Source organism: Ranitomeya imitator, chromosome 3, assembly GCF_032444005.1.
Source record: "Ranitomeya imitator isolate aRanImi1 chromosome 3, aRanImi1.pri, whole genome shotgun sequence".
In the NCBI taxonomy this organism is placed as follows: domain Eukaryota; kingdom Metazoa; phylum Chordata; class Amphibia; order Anura; family Dendrobatidae; genus Ranitomeya; species Ranitomeya imitator.
Genome location: NC_091284.1, coordinates 139,342,253 through 139,368,459, shown reverse-complemented (window position 1 = coordinate 139,368,459; position 26,207 = coordinate 139,342,253). Strand labels below are relative to the sequence as shown.

General features: G+C 44.8%; 1 protein-coding gene across 4 annotated transcripts in view; it reads right to left on the bottom strand.

Moving 5' to 3' along the window:
• The window catches only part of PHKA2 (phosphorylase kinase regulatory subunit alpha 2), a 144,284-nt gene that overhangs the window by 29,704 nt on the left and 88,373 nt on the right, over positions 1 to 26,207 (bottom strand). For all 4 annotated transcript variants that reach the window (XM_069761524.1, XM_069761525.1, XM_069761523.1 and 1 more), the window contains 8 exons: positions 20,724 to 20,812; positions 19,444 to 19,577; positions 17,893 to 18,049; positions 17,720 to 17,799; positions 16,045 to 16,123; positions 15,731 to 15,860; positions 15,074 to 15,175; positions 14,654 to 14,772 (listed from right to left, as the gene is read on the bottom strand). In XM_069761524.1, the coding sequence (XP_069617625.1) occupies positions 14,654 to 14,772; positions 15,074 to 15,175; positions 15,731 to 15,860; positions 16,045 to 16,123; positions 17,720 to 17,799; positions 17,893 to 18,049; positions 19,444 to 19,577; positions 20,724 to 20,812 (890 nt within the window). The remainder of the gene's footprint in view (positions 1 to 14,653; positions 14,773 to 15,073; positions 15,176 to 15,730; positions 15,861 to 16,044; positions 16,124 to 17,719; positions 17,800 to 17,892; positions 18,050 to 19,443; positions 19,578 to 20,723; positions 20,813 to 26,207) is intronic.

Below are 26,207 nucleotides of genomic sequence, written 5' to 3'. Positions count from 1 at the left end.
CACCACCCTCGGTGTGCAGGGACAGTGGAAGTTTTTTTTTTTTTTTTTCCCCCTCAGCGCTGTAGCTCATTGGGCTGCCCTAGAAGGCTCCCTGATAGCTGCATTGCTGTGTGTACGCCGCTGTGCAAACCAACTGCTTTTTTCAAAGCACAAATCCTCTTGTTCCTTCCTTTCTGCACAGCTATCTTTTTTGTTTGTCCACACTTTTTATTTGATTTGTGCATCAGTCCACTCCTTATTGCTGCCTGCCATACCTGGCTGAGATTACTGCAGGCAGGGAGATAGTAGCTGCCTGCCATACCTGGCTGAGATTACTGCAGGCAGGGAGATAGTAATTGTAGGACATTCCCTGTTTTTTTTTTTTTTTTTTTTTTTTTGGTGGGAGATTAAGATTGGCAATTTGGCATTTCTGCTAGAGTGCCATCCCTGTGTGTGCCATCTCTCTCACATAGTGGGCCATAGAAAGCCTTTTCATTTTTCTGTATTTTTTTTTGTGGGGTGTATAAATTCTCCCTGATAAAAATACAGTGGGAGATTAATATTGGCCTTTGGGCTTGTGTGCCAGTCCTGAGTGTGCCATCTCTCTCACAAATAGTGGGCCATAGAAAGCCTATTTTATTTTTTTTTGGGTTTTATAAATTCTCCCTGAAAAAAAGGGAGATTAATATTGGCCTCTGGGCTTGTGTGCCAGTCCTGAGCGTGCCATCTGTGCCAGCCCTGAGCGTGCCATCTCTCTCACAAATAGTGGGCCATAGAAAGCCTATTTAATTTTTTTTTTGGTTTTATAAATTCTCCCTGAAAAAAAGGGAGATTAATATTGGCCTCTGGGCTTGTGTGCCAGTTGTGAGCGTGCCATCTGTGCCAGTCCTGAGCGTGCCATCTCTCTCACAAATAGTGGGCCATAGAAAGCCTATTTAATTTTTTTTTTGGTTTTATAAATTTTCCCTGAAAAAAGGGAGATTAATATTGGCCTCTGGGCTTGTGTGCCAGTTGTGAGCGTGCCATCTGTGCCAGTCCTGAGCGTGCCATCTCTCTCACAAATAGTGGGCCATAGAAAGCCTATTTAATTTTTTTTTTGGTTTTATAAATTTTCCCTGAAAAAAGGGAGATTAATATTGGCCTCTGGGCTTGTGTGCCAGTTGTGAGCGTGCCATCTGTGCCAGTCCTGAGCGTGCCATCTCTCTCACAAATAGTGGGCCATAGAAAGCCTATTTAAATATTTTTTTGGTTTTATAAATTCTCCCAGAAAAAAAGGGAGATTAATATTGGCCTCTGGGCTTCTGTGCCAGTCCTGAGCGTGCCATCTGTGCCAGTCCTGAGCGTCCCATCTCTCTCACAAATAGTGGGCCATAGAAAGCCTATTTTTTTTTTTTTTTTGGGTTTTAGAAATTCTCCCTGAAAAAAAAAGGGAGATTAATATTGCCCTTTGGGCTTGTGTGCCAGTACTAAGCGTGCCATCTCTCTCTCTCTCTCAGTCAGTGGGCCATAGAACGCCTATTTTTGGTTTTATTTGTTTTCTAAATTCTCCCTGAAAAAATCATTTTATTTTATTTGGTTTCTAAATTCTTCCTGATAAAATCATATTTTTTTTATTATTTTTTTTTCTAAAGTCTCCCTGAAAAAAACAAAACAAAAAAAAAAACAAACAAAAAAAACAGTGGGGGATTAATATTGGCCTTTCTGCTTGTGTGCCAGTCTTGACTCCTGTGTGCGTCATCTCTCACTCAGTGGGCCATAGAACGCCTATTTTTTGTTTTATTAGTTTTATAAATTCTCCCTGAAAAAATCATTTTATTTTATTTGGTTTCTAAATTCTTCCTGATAAAATCATATTTTTTTTATTATTTTTTTTTCTAAAGTCTCCCTGAAAAAAACAAAACAAAAAAAAAAACAAACAAAAAAAACAGTGGGGGATTAATATTGGCCTTTCTGCTTGTGTGCCAGTCTTGACTCCTGTGTGCGTCATCTCTCACTCAGTGGGCCATAGAACGCCTATTTTTTGTTTTATTAGTTTTATAAATTCTCCCTGAAAAAATCATTTTATTTTATTTGGTTTCTAAATTCTTCCTGATAAAATCATATTTTTTTTATTATTTTTTTTTCTAAAGTCTCCCTGAAAAAAAAAAAAAAAAAAAAAAAAAAAACAGTGGGAGATTAATATTGGCCTTTCTGCTTGTGTGCCAGTCTTGACTCCTGTGTGCGTCATCTCTCAGTCAGTGGGCCATAGAACGCCTATTTTTGGTTTTATTTGTTTTATAAATTCTCCCTGAAAAAATCATTTTATTTTATTTGGTTTCTAAATTCTTCCTGATAAAATCATATTTTTTTTATTATTTTTTTTTCTAAAGTCTCCCTGAAAAAAAAAAAAAAAAAAACAACCAAAAAAAACAGTGGGAGATTAATATTGGCCTTTCTGCTTGTGTGCCAGTCTTGACTCCTGGGTGTGCCATCTCTCTCTCTCTCTCTCTCTCCCCAATTGTGGTCCATAGAAAGCCTATATTTTTTTTCCTTGATTTGGGTTCCAAAATCTACCAGAGAAAATAACTACATCAATCATTGGTAGAAAAATATTGGCCTCTGGGCTTGTGTGCCACTCCTGACTCCTGTGTGCGTCATCTCTCAGTCAGTGGGCCATAGAACGCCTATTTTTGTTTTTGTTTTATAAATTCTCCCTGAAAAAATCATTTTATTTTATTTGGTTTCTAAATTCTTCCTGATAAAATCATATTTTTTTTATTATTTTTTTTTCTAAAGTCTCCCTGAAAAAAACAAAACAAAAAAAAAAACAAACAAAAAAAACAGTGGGGGATTAATATTGGCCTTTCTGCTTGTGTGCCAGTCTTGACTCCTGTGTGCGTCATCTCTCAGTCAGTGGGCCATAGAACGCCTATTTTTGGTTTTATTTGTTTTATAAATTCTCCCTGAAAAAATCATTTTATTTTATTTGGTTTCTAAATTCTTCCTGATAAAATCATATTTTTTTTATTATTTTTTTTTCTAAAGTCTCCCTGAAAAAAAAAAAAAAAAAACAACCAAAAAAAACAGTGGGAGATTAATATTGGCCTTTCTGCTTGTGTGCCAGTCTTGACTCCTGGGTGTGCCATCTCTCTCTCTCTCTCTCTCTCTCTCCAATTGTGGTCCATAGAAAGCCTATATTTTTTTTCCTTGATTTGGGTTCCAAAATCTACCAGAGAAAATAACTACATCAATCATTGGTAGAAAAATATTGGCCTCTGGGCTTGTGTGCCACTCCTGACTCCTGTGTGCGTCATCTCTCAGTCAGTGGGCCATAGAACGCCTATTTTTGTTTTTATTTGTTTTATAAATTCTCCCTGAAAAAATCATTTTATTTTATTTGGTTTCTAAATTCTTCCTGATAAAATCATATTTTTTTTATTATTTTTTTTTCTAAAGTCTCCCTGAAAAAAAAAAAAACAAAAAAAAAAAAAAACAAACCCCCCCAAAAAATGGGAGATTAATATTGGCCTTTCTGCTTGTGTGCCAGTCTTGACTCCTGGGTGTGCCATCTCTCTCTCTCTCTCTCTCTCTCCAATTGTGGTCCATAGAAAGCCTATATTTTTTTTCCTTGATTTGGGTTCCAAAATCTACCAGAGAAAATAACTCCATCAATCATTGGTAGAAAAATATTGGCCTCTGGGCTTGTGTGCCACTCCTGATTCCTGTGTGCGTCATCTCTCACTCAGTGGCCCATAGAAAGCATATAGTTTGTTACATTTGTTTTCTAAATTCTCCCTGCAAAAATCTATTTTTTTTTTTTTTTGGGGGTTTCTAAAGTGTTCCTGAAAAAAATAAAAAAAAAAAAAAAATAATAGTGTGACATTAATATTAACATTTGTGCTTCAGTGACAGTCCTGCGTGTGGGGCATCTCTCTAATTTGCAGCCACCAAAAACAGAGTGTGTAACATTGGGCCTGATTATCGCTGTGGTCTCACCAACCTGTAAAGGGGTAGCTAAATCATACTGAAGTTATAGCTCACCGTGTAAGTTGTGTGACTGCAACAAATAACGTTAGTTTGGTTACGTTTTTAAAACAATGAGGAAGTCTAGTGGAAGAGGTCGTGGCCGGGGGCCTTCATTGTCAGCTGGTAATGAGGGTAGTGGTAGTGGTGGAGCATCAGGTGGTCGTGGGGAAAAAAATATTGCACCTAAGTCTGGAGCTGTGGAGCCAGGTTCGTCGTCCGGCTACACAAGGCCTCGAACGCTCCCTTTTCTGGGATTAGGAAAACCGCTTTTAAAGCCGGAGCAGCAAGAGCAAGTTTTGGCTTATCTTGCTGACTCAGCCTCTAGCTCTTTTGCCTCCTCTCGTGAAACTGGTAAAAGTAAAAGCAGCGCGTCGTTAGTGGATGTTCACGGTCAGGGACAAGTCACTTCCTTGTCCTCTTCAGCAAAAACAACAACAGAGAAGAATGCAGCAGGCGACACAACGGGTTACTCCATGGAGCTCTTTACACATACCGTCCCTGGCTTAGAAAGTGAAGCAGTTAACAGTCCATGCCCATTACAAGTTGAATCTGACATGGAGTGCACTGATGCACAGCCACAGCCAGACTACTATGCTGGTCCTTTGACTCAGACCACAACATTGCCCTCGCAGGGTGCTGATCAAGAATCAGACCCTGATGAGACTATGTTGCCCCATCACGAACGCTATACCACCGAACGACACGGTGACACAGACGAAGTTGCGCAGGAGGTACAAGAAGAGTTATTAGATGACCCAGTTCTTGACCCCGATTGGCAGCCATTGGGGGAACAGGGTGCAGGCGGCAGCAGTTCTGAAGCAGAGGAGGAGGAGGGGCCGCAGCAGGCATCAACATCGCCACAGGTTCCATCTGCCGGGCCCGTATCTTGCCCAAAACGCGTGGCAAAGCCAAAACCTGGTGGAGGACAGCGTGGCCATCCGGTTAAAGCTCAGTCTGCAATGCCTGAAAAGGTATCCGATGCTAGAAAGAGTGCAGTCTGGCATTTTTTTAAACAACATCCAATTGATCAGCGCAAAGTCATCTGTCAAAAATGTTCTACTTCCTTAAGCAGAGGTCAGAATCTGAAAAGTCTCAATACTAGTTGCATGCATAGACATTTAACCACCATGCATTTGAAAGCTTGGACTAACTACCAAACGTCCCTTAAGGTTGTTGCACCCTCGGCCAATGAAGCTAGTCATCAACGCAACATCCCTTCCGGCAGTGTAGGACCACCATTTAGCGCACCACCTGCTGTATCTGTGCAGGTATCTTTGCCAGGCCAAAGCAGTCAGGGTCAGGGAATCACCAGTTTCGTAGTAGGAAACACTGCATCTAGGGCACCGGCGGCAACAATACCATCTCCCACCGTCTCTCAGTCTGCCATGTCCACCGGCACCCCCGCTAGTTCCACGATCTCCAGCTCTCCAGTCCAGCTCACCCTACATGAGACTATGGTTAGAAAAAGGAAATACTTAGCCTCGCATCCGCGTACACAGGGTTTGAACGCCCACATAGCTAGACTAATCTCGTTAGAGATGATGCCCTACCGGTTAGTTGAAAGCGAAGCTTTCAAAGACCTGATGGACTACGCTGTACCACGCTACGAGCTACCCAGTCGACACTTTTTTTCCAGAAAAGCCATCCCAGCCCTCCACCAGCATGTTAAAGAGCGCATCGTCCATGCACTCAGGCAATCTGTGAGCACAAAGGTGCACCTGACAACAGATGCATGGACCAGTAGGCATGGCCAGGGACGTTACGTGTCCATCACGGCACACTGGGTAAATGTGGTGGATTCAGGGTCCACAGGGGACAGCAAGTTTGGGACAGTTCTGCCTAGCCCACGGTCTAGTAAACAGTTGTCTGTAGCCGTTCGCACCCCCTCCTCCTCCTCCTCCTCGTCCTCCTGCAGAAGCAAGAGCTCGTCCACAGACCGCAGTCGCACAAACACTCCATCCGCACCTGCCACTGTTGCACACCAGGTCTCCCATTATGGGGCAGCTACTGGCAAACGTCAGCAGGCTGTATTGGCTATGAAGTGTTTGGGCGACAATAGACACACCGCGGAAGTTCTGTCCGAGTTCTTGCAGCAAGAAACGCAGTCGTGGCTGGGCACTGTAGATCTTGAGGCAGGCAAGGTAGTGAGTGATAACGGAAGGAATTTCATGGCTGCCATCTCCCTTTCCCAACTGAAACACATTCCTTGCCTGGCTCACACCTTAAACCTGGTGGTGCAGTGCTTCCTGAAAAGTTATCCGGGGTTATCCGACCTGCTCCTCAAAGTGCGTGGACTTTGCGCACATATCCGCCGTTCGCCTGTACACTCCAGCCGTATGCAGACCTATCAGCGTTCTTTGAACCTTCCCCAGCATCGCCTAATCATAGACGTTGCAACAAGGTGGAACTCAACACTGCACATGCTTCAGAGACTGTGCGAACAGAGGCGGGCTGTTATGTTTTTGTGGGAGGATACACATACACGGGCAGGCAGTAGGATGGCAGACATGGAGTTGTCAGGTGTGCAGTGGTCGAAGATTCAAGACATGTGTCAAGTCCTTCAGTGTTTTGAGGAATGCACACGGCTGGTTAGTGCAGACAACGCCATAATAAGCATGAGCATCCCCCTAATGCGTCTGCTGATGCAAAGTTTGACGCACATAAAGGATCAGGCGTCTGCACCAGAGGAAGAGGAAAGCCTTGATGACAGTCAGCGATTGTCTGATCAGGGCAGTGTACATGACGAGGTACCGGGCGAAGAGGAGGTGGAGGATGAGGAGGATGATGGGGATGAGTATATTTTTAATGAGGAAGCTTTCCCGGGGGCACGGGAAATTGGTGGCGTGGCAAGGCCGGGTTCTGGTTTTTTGAGGGACACAAGTGACGTAGATTTGCCTGCAACTGCCCCTCAACCAAGCACAACCGCAGATTTGACAACGGGAACTTTGGCCCACATGGCGGATTATGCCTTGCGTATCCTCAAAAGGGACACACGCATTACAAAAATGATGAACGATGACGATTACTGGTTGGCCTGCCTCCTTGATCCTCGCTATAAAGGCAAATTGCAAAATATTATGCCACATGAGAACTTGGAACTAATATTAGCAACAAAACAATCAACTCTTGTTGACCATTTGCTTCTGGCATTCCCTGCACACAGCGCCCGTGATCATTCTCACACGAGCTCCAGGGGCCAGCAGACCAGAGGTGTTAGAGGGGCAGAAATCAGAAGTGGCGTTGGCCAGAGGGGTTTTCTGACCAGGTTGTGGAGTGATTTTTCTATGACCGCAGACAGGACAGGTACTGCAGCATCAATTCAAAGTGACAGGAGACAACATTTGTCCAGTATGGTTACAAACTATTTTTCATCCCTTATCGACGTTCTCCCTCAACCGTCATTCCCATTTGATTACTGGGCATCCAAATTAGACACCTGGCCAGAATTGGCAGAATATGCATTGCAGGAGCTTGCTTGCCCGGCAGCTAGTGTCCTATCAGAAAGAGTATTCAGTGCTGCAGGTTCAATACTAACAGAAAAAAGGACTCGTCTGGCTACCCAAAATGTAGATGATCTAACCTTCATTAAAATGAACCACAACTGGATTTCAAAATCTTTTGCCCCACCCTGCCCGGCTGACACCTAGCTTTCCTATGAAAAGGTCTTGCCTGTGGACTATTCTGAATGACTTTTCCAATCTCGTAATTTTCTTCACCTGATTGTCCAGCATACGACATGTTTCCACCTCACGAAATGGCCAAACTCCCCACACGGGGCCGTGCTATCGCCACTTTGCGCTTGGACCCTTGAGAGTGCTGTTTGTCTGAAGAGGTGGGTGTGGCCGCTTTTGGTCGACGGCACTGCCACTGGGTCCCTCATAGTACAATAAAGTGTCTCTGGCGGTGGTGGTGCGCACCCAACGTCAGACACACCGTTGTAATATGAGGGGCCCTGTGCCTGTACCGCCGGCCACAAGACAGTTCCCCCCCCCCCAGCTCAAACAGTGCTCTACCACTAGCAAAATTATCTCTCACAGCTTCACCAATGTGTAGTCTAGGCGCTGACATCCTTCAATGCCTGGCACTGACAATACCATTGTTTTGACATTTTTGTTATGTTAGGCCTTCGAAGCCTGTCTGCGGTCCCTTCTTTCTACAACTACTACACTGACCAGGCCACTGCTGGCCGTGTTACCCTGGAACCAATTTAAAAGTGCCTACAGTCAGCCCAATTTTGTTATGTTAGGCCTTCGAAGACTGTCTGCCGTCACTCCTTCCACTAGACTTCCACTGACCATACACTGCTGCCCATGTACCCCTGGAACCAATTTAAAAGTGCCTACAGCCAGCCCAATTTTGTTATGTTAGGCCTTGGAAGCCTGTCTGCGGTCACTCCTTCCACTAGACTTCCACTGACCAGACCACTGCTGCCCGTGTACCCCTGGAACCAATTTAAAAGTGCCTACAGCCAGCCCAAGTTTGTTATGTTAGGCCTTGGAAGCCTGTCTGCGGTCACTCCTTCCACTAGACTTCCACTGACCAGACCACTGCTGCCCGTGTACCCCTGGAACCAATTTAAAAGTGCCTACAGCCAGCCCAAGTTTGTTATGTTAGGCCTTCGAAGCCTGTCTGCGGTCACTCCTTCCACTAGACTTCCACAGACCAGACCACTGCTGCCCGTGTACCCCTGGGACCAATTTAAAAGTGCCTACAGCCAGCCCAAGTTTGTTATGTTAGGCCTTGGAAGCCTGTCTGCGGTCACTCCTTCCACTAAACTTCCACTGACCAGACCACTGCTGCCCGTGTACCCCTGGAACCAATTTAAAAGTGCCTACAGCCAGCCCAAGTTTGTTATGTTAGGCCTTCGAAGCCTGTCTGCGGTCACTCCTTCCACTAGACTTCCACAGACCAGACCACTGCTGCCCGTGTACCCCTGGAACCAATTTAAAAGTGCCTACAGCCAGCCCAAGTTTGATATGTTAGGCCTTGGAAGCCTGTCTGCGGTCACTCCTTCCACTAGACTTCCACTGACCAGACCACTGCTGCCCGTGTACCCCTGGAACCAATTTAAAAGTGCCTACAGCCAGCCCAAGTTTGTTATGTTAGGCCTTCGAAGCCTGTCTGCGGTCACTCCTTCCACTAGACTTCCACTGACCAGACCACTGCTGCCCGTGTACCCCTGGAACCAATTTAAAAGTGCCTACAGCCAGCCCAAGTTTGTTATGTTAGGCCTTCGAAGCCTGTCTGCGGTCACTCCTTCCACTAGACTTCCACAGACCAGACCACTGCCGCCCGTGTACCCCTGGAACCAATTTAAAAGTGCCTACAGCCAGCCCAAGTTTGTTATGTTAGGGCTTGGAAGCCTGTCTGCGGTCACTCCTTCCACTAGACTTCCACTGACCAGACCACTGCTGCCCGTGTACCCCTGGAACCAATTTAAAAGTGCCTACAGCCAGCCCAAGTTTGTTATGTTAGGCCTTGGAAGCCTGTCTGCGGTCACTCCTTCCACTAGACTTCCACTGACCATACACTGCTGCCCATGTACCCCTGGAACAAATTTAAAAGTGCCTACAGCCAGCCCAAGTTTGTTATGTTAGGCCTTCGAAGCCTGTCTGCGTCCCGTTCTTTCAACTACAACTACACTGACCAGGCCACTGATGGCCGTGTTCCCCTGGAACCAATTTTAACTTGCCTACAGCCAGCCCTATGTTATTATGTTAGGCCTTCGAAGCCTGTCTGCGTCCCGTTCTTTCAACTACAACTACACTGACCAGGCCACTGATGGCCGTGTTCCCCTGGAACCAATTTTAACTTGCCTACAGCCAGCCCAATGTTAGGCCTTTGATGCCTGTCTGCCGTCACTCCTTCCACTAGGCCTCCACTGACCTGTCTATTGCTGCCCGTGTACCCCTTGAACCAACATCATTAAATATAAAAAAAATTAATTTGATTATAAAAAATAAGATCGTGTTGAGATCTCAAATGCAGACATTTTAACAATCAAAACAAACACACAACAAATATCTGGAACTGTACTACAAAGGTCCAACAGCTACAATTTCTTTCTCCTGCAAGAAGTTAACTGAAAGTTTTTTGGAGTTGTTAACACAGATATGGCATCCACCGAGTGTTGTCCTGTCGCGTCTCCTTTAAATTATTTCCAATAAGATGTTAAACTATTAATTTAATAAAATCAATAATTAAAAAAATAATTGAGTAAGTCAAAAGCACATTGCAAATAAACATTAATTACAAATCAAGAAGCATGGCGCGTCCGAGGGTGAGTAGATACCGAATAAGAATATAATCACCCTCGGACGCGCAATGCTTATTTACAACAGCCTTCCTTCCTAAGAATCAGCCCTTTCGTGGTGTAGAGAGAGGTTGTGTTACACTCCAAGGTGTTCCCCGGGTTGCCTTTCATGAGCTTCGATCTTCCGGCTCTCGTTTAGTAGTTGGTGGAAACTACGCTGCATTAGGCCTACAAATTTGGTATGGGGTGTAGAGACAGGTTGTGTTACACTCCAAGGTTTTCACCAGGTTGCCTTTCCTGAGCTTCTATCTTCAGGCTCTCATTAAATTGTGGTTAAATGGAACAACTGCATTTGGCGTACTAGTTGGTTTGGGGCCTACTATCGGTGTCTGCCACTCCTTGCTGTTCTCCTGGTTTCCTGTCCTGAAATTCCATTTTCAGCCTCTCGTTAAGTAGTTGTTAATGTTAGACTGCATTTGGCCTACTAGTTGGGTTGGGGCCTACTATCGGTGTCTGCCACTCCTTGCTGTTCTCCTCCACTGAACAAAGCTGTGCCGCCTGTTTACTACGGTTGCCAATTTTGAACTGCATTTCGACTACTTACTGATTTGGCCCTACTCTCTGTGTCAGCCTCTCATTCCAGTTGTCCTCCACTGCAATGCCCCCTGGTTATTCCTGTGTTACCAATTTTGAACTGCATTTAGCCCACTTTCTTCTTTGGGCCTATATCTGTGTTTCCACTTCATCGTGCCCATTGCCCAGCCAGTGATAGATGAGTCTGCTGGTACATTGACCCATAACGCAACATTCCCCGTGCACGCTACACAACAACATTGTGACCCTGCTGAAAGTCAGGTTGCTCTTCCCGCATACCATACCACCTTACACGGGGACAAAGAGGAAGGTGCAGATGAAAGTGCAGGTTCCTTCATCAGGTGGGGGGAGGAATACTAGTTGGCGACGTCACTGGCACAGGGCCTCTCATAGTACGCAAAAGTGTTGCTGCCGGTGGGAGGCGCCCCCGCCGTGCAAACACACCGCTGTACTTTGAGGGGCCCTGTGCCAGTGCCAATGCCAACGAGTGGGCCCCCCCTGCTTGCTCAGGTTCACAGCACTTGCAAAGTTGAAATACTTACCTCTCCCTGCTCCACTGCCGTGACGTGGTCCAGATTTCCTGGGCCCACTAATTACTTGAACCAGCCCTACCCCCCACAACTTTAGCCAAATGACCCCCAATTTCAAATGCCTTCCAATTATTATAAGGTAAATTACGCTTGACAAGCTTCATTAAGAAGAATGGATGGTTTTGACATTAAAATGGGCACTCTAGGTGTTTTCCTGGCCCCCACTCACTGCCGACTATGCTGCCCCATTGACTTGCATTGGGTTTCGTGTTTCGGTCGATCCCGACTTTACGTCATAATCGGCCGATTTCACTCGACCCGACTTTGGACATAGTCGGGTTTCGCAAAACCCGGCTCGACTCTAAAAAGGTCAAGGTCGCTCAACTCTACTGGACACTGTTGACGTCACTTATCTCCGGACATTAGCTCCGGACAAAGCCACGGAAGTTGGCACAAATACACACTGTATATATATATATATATATATATATATATATATATATATATATATATATATATATATATATAATTGCCTAGAATACTACTTCCTGCAATTTGTGCCAACTTCCGTGGCTTTGTCCGGAGCTAATGTGCGGAGATAATGTCCGGAGCTAATGTCCGGAGCTAATGTCCGGAGATAAGTGATGTCAACAGTGTCCAGTGTCTGATTGGTTGCCGCCTGCTGCGAGCGACCAATCAGAAACGTGCCGTACTGTGACACACTCCGCCCGCCATTTTGGTGTGATTTTTGAATTTTTACCTCACAGCAAGTTTCTACTGCGTGGAGGTGGGCCCAGTGACGTTGCTCTTCAAGCTCCTGCCGAATTTCGTCAAAAAAATGATAATACCATTTACCAAAACTATATATATTTAGTTGTGAAGTGGTTCAGTGACATTTTCACACCAATTTTGAACTTTTGTTTGGTGTTTTCTCCATATACTGCCTATTATTTTTGTTCTTTCTTACTATTATTTATTAATTGTATTATTCTTACATTTGAATAAATAAAGTATATATGGATTCTAGACTCCCGATTCTTTAGAAAAAAATTATAAAGCAATATATATATATATACATATACATATATATACATACACACTCGGCATATTCCTATATACATAACATTGAGACAAATTTTTTTAGGCATTTTAAAATAGTTATCCATGTGAGAAAGGTCTGTGATGACATCCTACCCGCTCATGTGACCACTGCTGCCAGTCACTGGTCAGTGATTGGTTGCAGTGGTCAGGAGGATAGTTGGGGTCTGCAGCACATTAAGCAAAGGCTGGTGGCAAGCGGCACTGGAACGTAAGGTGAAATAAATCAGGTGATTTATGAGTCTTTAATTATTTTGTATTTCCTCTTACTTGCCCAGTTCTTCGCTAATGCAATACCCCATTAATCTCAGGGTCATTTTGGACCATGATCCCACAGGAAACAATTAAAAGTCCTCACTAATGAGGAAAAAATGCTGCATATTATCAATGATAATGCTAAATGTCACTAGATGAAAATGTCTTTAAATAATGGTTTGGTTTCCTGTGTATTATAATGGGATTAATGCACCACTCCAGCGTATATTTCCCTGCAGCACTGGAGTGGTGCCACTAATCTATGTTCCCTGCACTTAGTCTCATACTTACCAGCCGCCATCTTATGTTATCGGCACTGCTCCGGTCGGACTCCACAACTTAGTGTAAGTCTATGGGGGCAGAACGAGGCCAGAACGAGGCTCCCATAGACTTACACTGAGAGCTTGTGACCGTTACCTCTGACTTCTCCGGTCAGTCAGAAGTTGTGGTCACAAGAAGGCGGCACGGGACCGGAGTGGCACTGGGAAGAGCTGAAGACGGCAGCAGGTGAGTAGAATACTAGATAGAGTTGGGGACCTTACGTTATTAGCGGTAACCACTCCAGTGCTGAAACAAACAAAATAACCTGGAGTGGTGCTTTAAGTTATAGTCAGTATAGTACATACATTTCACTCACTCCTGCACCTGACCGGTTTCCTCCTAAAAGACCATTGACAATCTTACCTGGAATGACAACAGGGAATTATGGCTTTGGGAAAATGTTGCACCACTGATGAATCAGGCCCATGACCCTATTGGGTTACTGCTGCCATAAAGTCCGGGAACTAATATGCGGCATCTAAACTAGTAGGTAAAGGATCTATACAAGGCGCATGTGACTGTGACACTTAAAGCTCCTTTTTTTAAAGAAGACGCAGGATCGATGTTGCCATGGCCATCCTATATATGTTTTTCTGCGGCTGCAGTTTAGCAAGTTTAGCAAGTGAAACCAATGATTTGCTGGGTTACTATGGTAACAAGCACTTAGCAGCAGTTTTACCTATTCCCCACATCTACAATGTGATGATCAGTAACCCTCATCCATATAGACAGCTATGCACCAAGATGCATAGGACTGATATCAGCAAGTGGGGTAAAATACTGACGGAAAATCAATTCACATTACTTTTTTTGCCATTTCATTTTTCTTCATAACCACATTCTGAGAGCCAGAAATCTTTACTTTTTAGGCCAAATGAGGCTTTGCTTTCTTATAGGGGTTGCCCACATTTGGGAACTTTTTTTTTACCTAGACGCTTGAGCATGGACATGATAATTTTTGCAATTATATTTAAGTAAACATTTTGCAGCATTTTGCTGTTACAATCTCTTTGTTTCCTTGAACACCAAACTTTGATGTGATCTGTGATTATAAATCAGCTAAGAGGCGCTCAGAAAGATAGAGATAAAAGTTATAATCTTTGATGTTAGACTGCCATAAAGAGCTCACTGACAGATTCGCAGATAACTCATTCTGCAGCCAGTTATAAAAGGTAAATAGTGACATTTTCAATGAAAACCCAATGCAAAAATGACTTTTAGCCCCATATACATGGATTTAAGAACAAAATAGTAGTACAATAAAAATCCACCAAGCCCTCAAATTCTAATTTTCACTGGTATCATTTTGGGGTACCTTTTATATAACTTATTGATTACCCATATTTTTTTTATTTTTATTTAGGAGGATAAGTGGAAAAAAAACTCCCCGTCTGCCGTTGTTTATTATTTTGCATTAACACATTTTTTATTCTAGCAACACAGCTTTCTAAGGTCTAACGGACTGTCATTGGAGGGATGAGATATTTCTTCCATAATACGAGTTTGGTCAGTATTGGATACATTAACGTCCGATACATCAATATTACTGCTACTTGGAATTTGGATTTCTTATTAGAATTGACAAGGTTTTTTTTTTTTTTGACAATATAAATCTCACCTGTTTCATTTCACTTCGCAGCCGATTGATCCCAGTCCTCTCAGTCTTGGTGGCTCCAGTGTGTCCCATCTCATGAATGGAGATCGCTGGACTGGTCACACTTGATTCTATTGGTCGCACTGAAGAAACAAGAAGGAAATCTGAACATCTGGACAAACTTCACTTCTCACAGCCATTCGGTACATGCACTCCAGTAACAAAACTGCTTGTCCTCCATGTCACACATGGATTCACAGAACCAGTGACATGCACATGATGACTAGTTGAATCCTCTCCGTCAATCGCTCTACCTGCCATTAACCTGATTTCAAGATACAAATGTCCATGTGAGTTGAAAATATTGTAAGCCAAAGCCATAACCCGAAGGACCAATATGCAGTAATTTATAATATGTATTCATTATTCTGTATATTCACTTACTACTACGTTCCACACCAAACTCTTTCCCGCTCAGAATATGATGGAGTAGATTTTTCATGTCAAAAGGACTAAGACTCATCAAACTTTCAGAGGCTTCTTCACCTGGAAATAAAGTTCAAAAAGCGGCTTCAAGAGGATCTGAAGAGCAGTGATGATTCCACACAGGACTGGGTAGAAATCTAGATGTGATGACAATGGGTTGACAAAATAAACTATAAAGGGTAACTGGGTAGAGGCAGATCAGTTGGGACATCTACAGCCAGTCATACACATTGGAAGAACCATTGTTTGGCCGACAGTCATCTCTCCTACATCGCCCATGCCCAGGAACACTCAGCTAGGCCGAACATGCCTGTGTTCTCTAGAAGAGAGTCTCCACCGAAGGAAAGGATCTGGTGATTGAATTCCAACCACCCGTTCCTTATATCCCACTATATCAATGGGCAACTGAAATTTGCGGTTTGGCTGATTTTTTCTAATGTGTATAGGGATCTTTACACTGGAAGGTAATAAGGTCTTCTCAAGCTGAAGTAAATGGACAACTGAGCATGTAGAAAGTATGGTTTGTATTGTGAACATACTAAATAATCAGCTACTATACATGTATACGTCGAGCAGTGGATAAAGAAACTCCTCTAATATAAAGATACAACTAACCTGAGCAGTTGAGGCTGCGTGCGAGCTCGGTGGCCATAACCTGGATGATAAGGCCAATACGGAGTCTGAGCATCTCTGCAAAGAGACTGGGCTGAGATCTGACATACATGGCCAAATACAGCATTATCTCCTAGGAAAGGAAAAGGTCAGAACTTACACTCTAAGATTCTTCACCGTAGTTTTACTGACAAGTTTATACATAATTCAATTACTATATTCTACACATTAAACTCAACTTTTATATAACAATTTTACAGGTTTAACTTCTTAACTATTAGTACAGTCTGAAGAGCAGTTCTCTATTGAAGTCTTACCTGTGTCAGCACAGCAATGCTAATGTCTTGCCCACTGGCTTCATAGATCAGATGAGCCAATTCGTCTGGAGGCAAAGGTCTATGATAAAAACAACCTTAGCTGTATGTATATATATTGTATTCTATTAATTACAATACTTATAGCGGTGGTCCACTGCTAGGACAACTACTGTATAATACTTCTCGCCTCTCACTGCATCTTTGGTTGGGTATTCCGAGGCGCTCCCTTGCCAAAACATCATATGGGAGCGCCAACCAAAGGAGCAGTGCTTTCTCACATATCCTGCGACTTCCTATTGAAAGGGGTTTCCTTTACTAAACAACTACACTATGATAAAGACCCATTTAGGGTCGAAATGTTGTGTTCCGTTTTGTCGCCACTTACACAAAGTATTTCACTGTGCGCCAATTGCTGAATAAAAACTTGAATCACTATCCATTGAGACGGTGCGGTCAAATTTCCCCTACCTTGATCTTGGGTTCACACACCCCATTCTACCAGCATCTCACTTAAGGACCAAGTGCACGCCAAAACTCCTTGTCTCTAATAATTGTATCTGTAGGACGTGAGAGTGAAACTAGGGCTGATTAGCCACAGAGATCGCGTGACATAATGTAATGTGATCTCTGGGAGTGCCATTGCCGAACACTGGAACAGCGCTGGCACTGGTGGCGAGTATAGGTGTTATTATTTTACTGTGGGGAAACATAGGAATTGAGAAGGGGTGGTCTGAGTAGTGGACAACCCTCTTACGGTCTCTTCAGTATTTGAAATCAATTTTAAGATTAAGTAAAATAACTAAATCGCAATTTTCTGGCAGTGTTTCGATACACTGCAAACATCATGTGTCACTGGCTTATTATGACTAATATTATTACAATCAATTATATTTAATAACCGGCCAAATGATAACACTGTAAAGGTGTCCATATACTTTGGCCACCAGTCATCTCCCCATAGAGGTTCAGGCTTGGCTCACACAAGCGTGCCTGTGCTCTTATTATGGAGAAGGAAATGAATGACAACCAGACCAATTTTTCACTGATGTTGGGGGGAAGGGGGTTTTGGGGAAGTTGGGTCACATTAGATAGTGGTCATGTCCTGCCAAAACTAGGAAGTTTGGGCAATGTTCATCTAAGGCTACTTTCACACTAGCGTTTTTTTAAATCCGTCACAATGCGTCGTTTTGCAGAAAAAACGCATCCTGCAAAAGTGCTTGCAGGATGCGTTTTTTCCCCATAGACTTCTATTGACGACGCATTTGTGACGGATTGGCACACTTCGCATCCGTCTTGCGACGGATGCGTCGTGCTTTGGCGGACCGTCGGGAGAAAAAAACCCTACATGTAACGTTTTTTTCTCCCGACGGACAGCTTTTTCCGACCGCGCATGCGCGTCCGGAACTCCGCCCCCACCTTACAATGGGGCAGCGGATGCGCCGGAAAAATGCATCCGCTGCCTCCATTGTGCAATGCAGCAAACGCTAGCGTCGGAATCTCTCCCCGACGCATTGCGACGGGGAGATTCTGACGCTAGTGTGAAAGAAGCCTAATATGTGTGGACACCTTAATACTTGTGAAAGTCAACTTCCCTATGATGATCCATGCTGCATTCTAGAACTGTGGTTATAATGCTGTACATACTGTAATGTTACCAAAGGTAATAGATGCTTACGCTGTAATGGTCTTCTCTCGAGGTTCGGGGGGCAATCCTACTGTTAGCTGCTTTTGGTGTGAAAGGATGTCAGTACATGCCTGATGAAGTAAGATTTCAAGAATGACATTGAGTTTTTGAGTCTGCTTAGAGTGCCCAGAAAATAGTGCCATGAAAAAGATTGGGTGACGTACCTCTGCCAGAACTTCCACTCTCTTTCTCAGTAGCCCTGAGATGTAGCGGATTAGACCCCATTCTCGATTGTCGCCAGCTTTGCCGTACAGTTCACTCAGTAGGCAATGCACAGTTACTCCACACTGCCCATTCAGATTTGTGTCCCAATCAAGACCTCTACACACAGAAATATTGAATGGGTTAGGAGACATTTGTAAAACCCTAATAAATACATGTACAGTTTCAGAGTAGTGAATATAGGACCAAATTTTAAGGGGTTTTCCAAGCACTCATTTTTCACTCTATGTGAATGCAGGTTGCTAAATCATGACAATGTGCACACTGTCAGAATATCCCTCCATTTCCAGAGCAATTAAGCACTGAGAGATGAGAACCTAGTTGGCACATGACGGCAGGTGTGGAAACCGCATACTTCTGGTCATGTGCTCTCCCACTTGTGCTGGAAATGGAGGGGTATCCTGACAGTGCACATTGCGAACTCACAATTTGGAAATCTGCACTTATGTCAGTTGACTGCAGAAGTTTCTCTTGAGCCCAGAAAACCATTAAAGTCTGGTCTAGGGACTAGGGAGACACAGGTCGAGGTATAGTATTATATTAGTCCTATTTTTTATGACCTGTCAATTGGACAAGTGATAAGAATCGAGTATGTGGAAGTTTGGCCTTTTGAACGGAACTGGTTGTTGAAAAGCAAGGGTTTTTTGTAAAAGGGAGTGTCAAACAGGAGAATATGGAGCAGCACGCAACTCTTATCAGAAGAGAAGACTTTGGGCCCCATGTTCTCGATAAAGGTGCATAGTCCATGTTGTAGACCCTCTTTACAGGGTTTTAGTTCTTAGAAAAACTAAAAACGATGGTTATTACATACAAAGACGTCCCCGGCATCTCCGTGTGATGAACCAGCTCTTTTAATTATATATAAATAGGCAGTTTCTGTTTAATATGTTTATGAGACGAAGGCTCCCCCGATCTCATATCCCCTTCTATCCATAATTTGATGGCCCTATACATACCGGCAGATGCAGGCAACAGTCAATGTTAAGAGGGAAGGAATAATTAGGAAAACAGGATAATGACAGATCCACATTATGCTTTAGACCACTTTAAAAAAAATGTAACTGGCCCTAATTTAATTAAAATAAACTAGCCTACATTTTTTTTAATTATACAGCACATTTTATTATAAAAATTTACTGAAGTAGTCCAATGACTGAAATAATAGTACAATAATCAATTTATCATCCTGCTAGTTATTAATCCTAGAAAATAAGCAATATTTTCAGCTATCAATATGGAGATTACAATCCACATGGCACAGATCTATGCTAATTAGTATAGATGAATGGCCCAGAATATTAGCACAGCCCTGGGCCACTGCCTCAAGTAACAAGTGTCGTCTGTAGTCCCACAACCAAAGGATTTCAGTAAAGCAGGACCTGCACATAGCGCGGACTGACACAAACAGCAGGAGACAATCCTTTAAATGCTTGATAACGGATCAACGATAAAATCCCAAACCGATCCCCCAGACGAGTCCGTCTACTACTCACTTTATGACACACAGTATGTAGAGTATATCTGCCTGGTCCTGGAGAGTTGGACAGTCTTTAAGTTGTTCCACTAGTTTTTCACAGTCCAGGTTCCCATGTGTGTCTTTTGGTAAATTCAGTTCAGTCTCTTTTGCCTGGGAAAAGTACAATCATTCTTATATGGTCATTGCCGTTTCAACAAACTTTCCACAAATCAATAATACAAGCAAATAAAAGACATTTTGTAATTTATCTCATCAAGGAAAATCTGCTTCCTTCTCTTTTTATGACCCACTCGTTCCTCTGCTCCCTGCCTCCTGAACTCACCACTCACTGATGACAAAGCTGGACAGACTGACAGTGAGGTATCAGGTTACACCTCCTTTTATACCCTATAGAAAGGCGAGGTGAAGTGAGCAGAGTGGGAATACAGGCAGGGAAGCACAGAACGTACAACAGCTGTCTAACAAATGATTTAGCTCCTCCCAGGACTGTATGCACAGGCACACTGCTCAGTACTGCTGTATTGTCTTCCAGGCTGTTGCTTATGTCTGTGTTCGGTTTGTTTGTGTATTTTCTTTTACCTTAGATATACGGCTTAATGCTATTCTTAAAGTGGTCATCGGAGTAAAATGCTAAGTAATGCCTTATTCAAAATTTTTTATATGGACAGCACACAGACATTATATTTAAAGTGAATATTTGGTATTTTTTTGTAGAGGGATATAATCTGCATTAAAAAAAAAAAACTTATCCATCATCTAGTCTAGTCCATTTTACAAGTGAATGGGTCAATTGAAATAACGGAATCAATGCGCTGTTCAAGGACCAGTCGGTAGAAGACGCTTGGACACACTTAAGAGTCATGGACCATTCCACGGGTGACAAACAGGAGATTTTTTTGCAAACACAACAATTATGTGTTTGTGTGAATATGGTCTTATTCTGAAGACATCTATGCAGGTCATGATAAAAAACATGTCATTTTGTGGAATGCAATAGTCTTTCTTTTCTACTTTGTGCACGGACATTGTCTATGTACTGTATGTAGACAGCGAGGATGACAGAGCAGAGCTGGAATTCCATATCAATGATTCTTTCTTAGCACTGGAGTATTGCAATGATCACTTGCAGGAAGGTTTCATTTGACGGAAAGCAAATTAGTGAGTGGCATCATACTATTTTTTTTTTTTTAAATGGACAATCCCTGTAATTCCTGTGCCTTTTGCAGCATGGCCAAAACCCATATTAATGACGGCTAAATAAAATTCATGCTTAATGTACCAGGAACACATTCCTACCTTAGGTTTGTGTGGTTGAGGAACTTCTAGCAGATTTAAAGACTTTCGATGACCACTTAAATTCTTAGCAGGCAGAAACAAAGATGAATCTGAAGTGACAGAATTTCACATATCAGTATAAATCGCAGCTTCTTATAGACATCTAAATAACCATGATTTTAAGCGTTATGGTCCACCACTAGAATAAGTCAGGACAATATTATAGGTGCTCGTCTGGCTTATAGGACCCCCACCTATCCACATCTGCATGGCAGTGCTCATGGCCACCTGCTGTGCAGGGAAATGCAGGACCGCGCTTTTCAATTACCGTAAATGGAATAGTGTTGTAGGTTCCTGCTCAGTGGGTAGGCAGAAAAGTGGTCATACAGGGAAAACCTCTAAAGGGCCACACAGCATAGCAAATGCTACATGCTCTGCGTATTGGGTTTCTTTTGGCATTTTTCATTATAGGCATTATAATAGAATTTCAAAAATGGCACAAAAATTAATGTACAAAATAATAGATTCTTCAAAAACACATGTAAAAAAGGCCATAAAATTGCTTGAAATGCTGGAATTTTTTAACATGCATTTGAAAAGTAAGCCTAAAATACAGGTGCTTCTCACAAAATCAGAATATCATCAAAAAGTTCATTTATTTCAGTTCTTCAATACAAAAAGTGAATCTCATATTACATACAGTAGAGGTTAATATTCTAATTTCTTTATCGCCTCTCATTGGGGGACACAGGAACCATGGGGTGTATGCTGCTGCCATGTGAGAAGCACTTGTATGTGTGTAATGGAGCCCTAAATTATATATCCCAGAAGAACATATTTAGACAAAAAAGAGGGATTTTTGGTTCTTACCGTAAAATCTCTTTCTTGGAGCCTTCATTGGGGGACACAGGTAACCATGGGTGTATGCTGCTCTCACTAGGAGGCTGACACTATGCAAATAAAGAAGAAGTAACTCCTCCCCGGCAGTATACACCCTCCGACAGGCACCAGGCAACTCCGTTGGTGCAAAAGCAGTAGTAGGAACAGGTAATATAAAACTCAACCTACCATATATACTCGAGTATAAGCCGAGATTTTCAGCCCAAAATTTTTGGGCTGAAAGTGCCCCTCTCAGTTTATACTCGAGTCACGGTCAGCGGTGGGGTTGGCGGGTGAGGGGGAGAGAGCGTGTCGCATACTCACCTAGTCCCGATGCTCCCCCTGCCCGTCCCACGGTCTTCGGTGCCGCAGCTCTTCCCCTGTTCAGCGGTCACATGGAACCGCTCATTAAAGTTATGAATATGGACTCCACTCCCATAGGGGTGGAGCAGCATATTCATTTCTCTAATGAGCGGTAACGGTGACCGCTGACAGAGGAAGCGGCTGCGGCACCCGGGGGAAGGAGCCAGGGACGCCGGGAGCAGGTAAGTATGTCATATTTACCTGTCCGCGTTCCACCCGCCGGGCGCCGCTCCGTCTTCGCGTCCTCTTGCAGTGACTGTTCATGAACGGTGCAGAGCATTATATATATTGCACAGATTTATGTGGATCATCTATGGGGCAATAATCAACAGTGCAGAGCATTGTATATGGCACAGCTTTCTATGGAGCATCTATGGGGCCATACTGAATGGTGCAGAGCATTATATATGGGGCAGCTTTATGTGGAGCATCTATGGGGCCATAATGAACTGTGCAGAGCATTCTACATGGCACAGCTTTATATGGAGCATCTATGGGGCCATACTGAACGGTGCAGAGCATTATATATGGCACAGCTTTATGTGGAGTATCTATGGGGCCATAATGAACGGTGCAGAGCATTATATATGGCACAGCTTTATGTGGAGCATCTATGGGGCCATACTGAACGGTGCAGAGCATTATATATGGCACAGCTTTATGTGGAGCATCTATGGGGCCATACTGAACGGTACAGAGCATTATATATGGTACAGCTTTATGTGGAGCATCTATGGGGCCATACTGAACGGTGCAGAGCATTATATATGGCACAGCTTTATGTGGAGCGTTTATGGGGCCATACTGAACGGTGCAGAGCATTCTACTGTATATGTCACAGCTTTATGTGGAGCATCTATGGGGCCATACTGAACAGTGCAGAGCATTATATATGGCACAGCTTTATGTGGAGCATCTATGGGGCCATACTAAACGGTGCAGAGCATTATATATGGTACAGCTTTATGTGGAGCATCTATGGGGCCATAATGAACGGTGCAGAGCATTATATATGGCACAGCTTTATGTGGAGCATCTATGGGGCCATAATGAACGGTATGGAGCATCTATTTTAAGTTTTGAAATTCATCGGTAGCTGCTGCATTTTCCCCCCCTAGGCTCTAGTCAATAAGTTTTCCCAGTTTTTTGTGGCAAAATTAGGGGGCTCGGGTCGGCTTATACTCGAGTATATACGGTATGTACCAACCCACAACAACGGCACGTTGGCCAACACGGTACAACTTCAAGGGAGGGTGCTGTGTCCCCCAATGAAGGCTCCAAGAAAGAGATTTTACGGTAAGAACCAAAAATCCCTCTTTCTTTCTCGCCTCATTGGGGGACACAGGTAACCATGGGACGTCCAAAAGCAGTCCCTAGGGCGGGATATTCTGCAGAAAAAGAGGAGTTAGGTCGGCCGGTCAGAAACCGCCGCCTGCAGTATCCTCCTACCGAGGCTCGCGTCCGCAGAAGCCTGAGTATGCACCTTGTAGAATTTGACAAAGGTGTGAATGGATGACCACGTTGCGGCCTTGCAAACCTGCGAGGCCGACACTTGGTGACGAACTGCCCAGGAAGCTCCCACAGCCCGGGTAGGGTGAGCCTTCACCCCCGACGGAGGCCGTTTGTCTTGAACACGGTATGCCTCCAGAACCGCCGAACGGACCCAACGAGCAATTGTGGACTTGGAGGTGAGGAGCCCCTTTCGCCGCCCTTCCGACACGATGAACAGAAAATCGGCCCGACGAAAAGAGGCAGTTGTGGCAAGATAAATTCGGGTAGTCCTGACCACATCCAGAGATTTCTCCAAGGGATGACCCGGGGAAGGGCACAACGAAGGAGGACAATGTCCTCATTGATGTGAAAAGCCGAAACCACCTTTGGTAGAAAGGAAGGAACCGGACGAAGAACCACTTTGTCCTGATGCAAGACTAGAAAGGGAGAATGACAGTATAATGCCGCCAACTCCGACACTCTTCTAATGGAGGTGATGGCGACCAAAAAGGCTACCTTCCAGGATAGAAGCGAGAAGGAAATGTCCTGAATCGGTTCAAAGGGCGTACGCTGGAGGACGTCCAAAACGAGGTTGAGGTCCCAAGGCTCGACAGGACGACGATAAGGGGGAGCTATATGAGCGACCGCCTGGATGAAGGTCCGCACATGAGGCAGGGAGGCCAGGTCTCTTTGAAAAAGAATGGACAGAGCGGAAATCTGACCCTTCAAGGTGCTAAGGGAAAGACTTGAATCTAGACCCGCTTGAAGGAAACAGAGAAGGGATGGAAGGGAAAAGGTCATAGGAAACAGATTGCTGTCCTGACACCACCGGAAAAAGGCCTTCCAACAACTGTGGTAAATACGCGAGGAAGCCGGTTTTCTCGCCCTTATAGTCTGGATGACGCTATGAGAAAAACCCGCGTCCTTCAGGACCGCGGCCTTAACGGCCATACCGTTAAATTCAGAGACCGAGAATTCGGGTGGAAGAGGGGGCCCTGCGAAAGAAGGTCCGGACAATCCGGAAGCCTCCACGGAACGTCCGATAGCATGTTCACCAGTTCCGCATACCAGGCCCTGCGAGGCCAATCTGGGAGCTACTAAGAGCACGGGAACCCCTTCTGTCTTGATCTTTTTTACGACCCTTGGGATCAAGGGGAGGGGTGGAAACAGATAGGGCATCTGGAACTGGGTCCAAGAGATCACGAGAGCATCGCATCCGACGGCCATCAGATCCAGAGATCTGGAGACGTACTGGGGAACCTTGTGGTTTGCCCGGGAAGCCATCAAGTCGACGTCTGGAACGCCCCACCGCTGGCAAATCTGGCTGAAGACTGCGGGAAGAAGAGACCACTTGCCCGCCACGATGCCCTGGCGACTCAGAAAGTCGGCTTCCCAATTGTCCCCTCCTGGGAAGTGGACGGCTGACAGAGAGGGAATGTGACCCTCCACCCAACGCAGAATTTTTGCCACTTCCGCCATGACTTGCCTGCTGCGAGTCCCTCCCTGATGGTTTATGTAAGACACAGCTGTGGCGTTGTCCGACTGAATGCAGACCGGTTTACCCGAGAGGAGAGACTCCCAGCGGATGAGGGCTAGGAAGATGGCTCTGATTTCCAAGAGGTTGATAGGGAGGCACGCCTCCTGAGCAGTCCAGTGGCCCTGGGCCGTGGGGTGGAGAAAAAACGCCCCACAACCTTGGAGGCTGGCGTCGGTGGTGATCACCTGCCAGCGGGGAGGGAGAAATGACCTCTCGCACAGAATGGAGGTGGACAGCGTCCACCAAGAGAGAGACTGTTTCACCCTGGGCGAGAGGCGAAACGGATGATCCAGGGAAAGTTGGTTCCTGTCCCAGGCAGACAGAAGGGCCAGCTGGAGGGGACGAGAGTGGAACTGAGCATAGGGGACAGCTTCCATGGAAGCGACCATTTTCCCCAGAACCCTCATGGCGAGGCGGAGAGACAGAGGATTCGAACTCTTTAGAGCTCTGACCCCCTGGCGAAAAGAAAGGAACTTCTCTTTGGGAAGAAAGACCTGAGCCTGAGAGGTATCGAATTCCATGCCCAGGAACTCCAGCTGCTGAGTTGGAATCAGGGAAGACTTCTGGTAATTGATTATCCAGCCGACACGAAGAAGAGTGTCCAGAGTAAGCTGGAGGCTCTGGCTGCAATCCCGACGGGATGGACCCTTGATCAAGAGGTCGTCGAGGTATGGGATTACCAGAATCCCCTTCGAACGAAGAATGGCCATGATAGCTGCCATGACCTTCGTGAAGACCCTGGGCGCAGACGCCAGACCGAAGGGGAGGGCCGTGAACTGATAATGATGACCCTGGATCGCGAACCTGAGGAATCTCTGATGCCGTACGCAAATAGGAACGTGAAGGTACGCATCTCGGATATCCACGGAACACAGAAACTCTCCCTGTTCCATGGACGCAACCACCGAGCGTAGAGATTCCATCCTCAAGCGCCGAATGCGGAGATGGCGGTTCAGCTGCTTGAGCCTGAAGTGACGATCTCCCTGACCCAGGCATCATCGACTACTGATAGCCAAACCTCTGAGAACAGAAGAAGTCGGCCTCCCACCCTGGAGGGATTTCCAGGTGGGGGCGACCCGTCATTTGTTAGAAAACCTGTGGTCCCGAGATCCCGATGGTTTTGCGGGGTGGCTCTTAGCCCTCCAGTGTGATGGAGGTCTGAAAGAAGGTTTTCTTCGGTCTCCCTGCGAGGAAGAACGGTCCTGGTTGGAGTTTCCTGAGGCGAAGGACCGAAA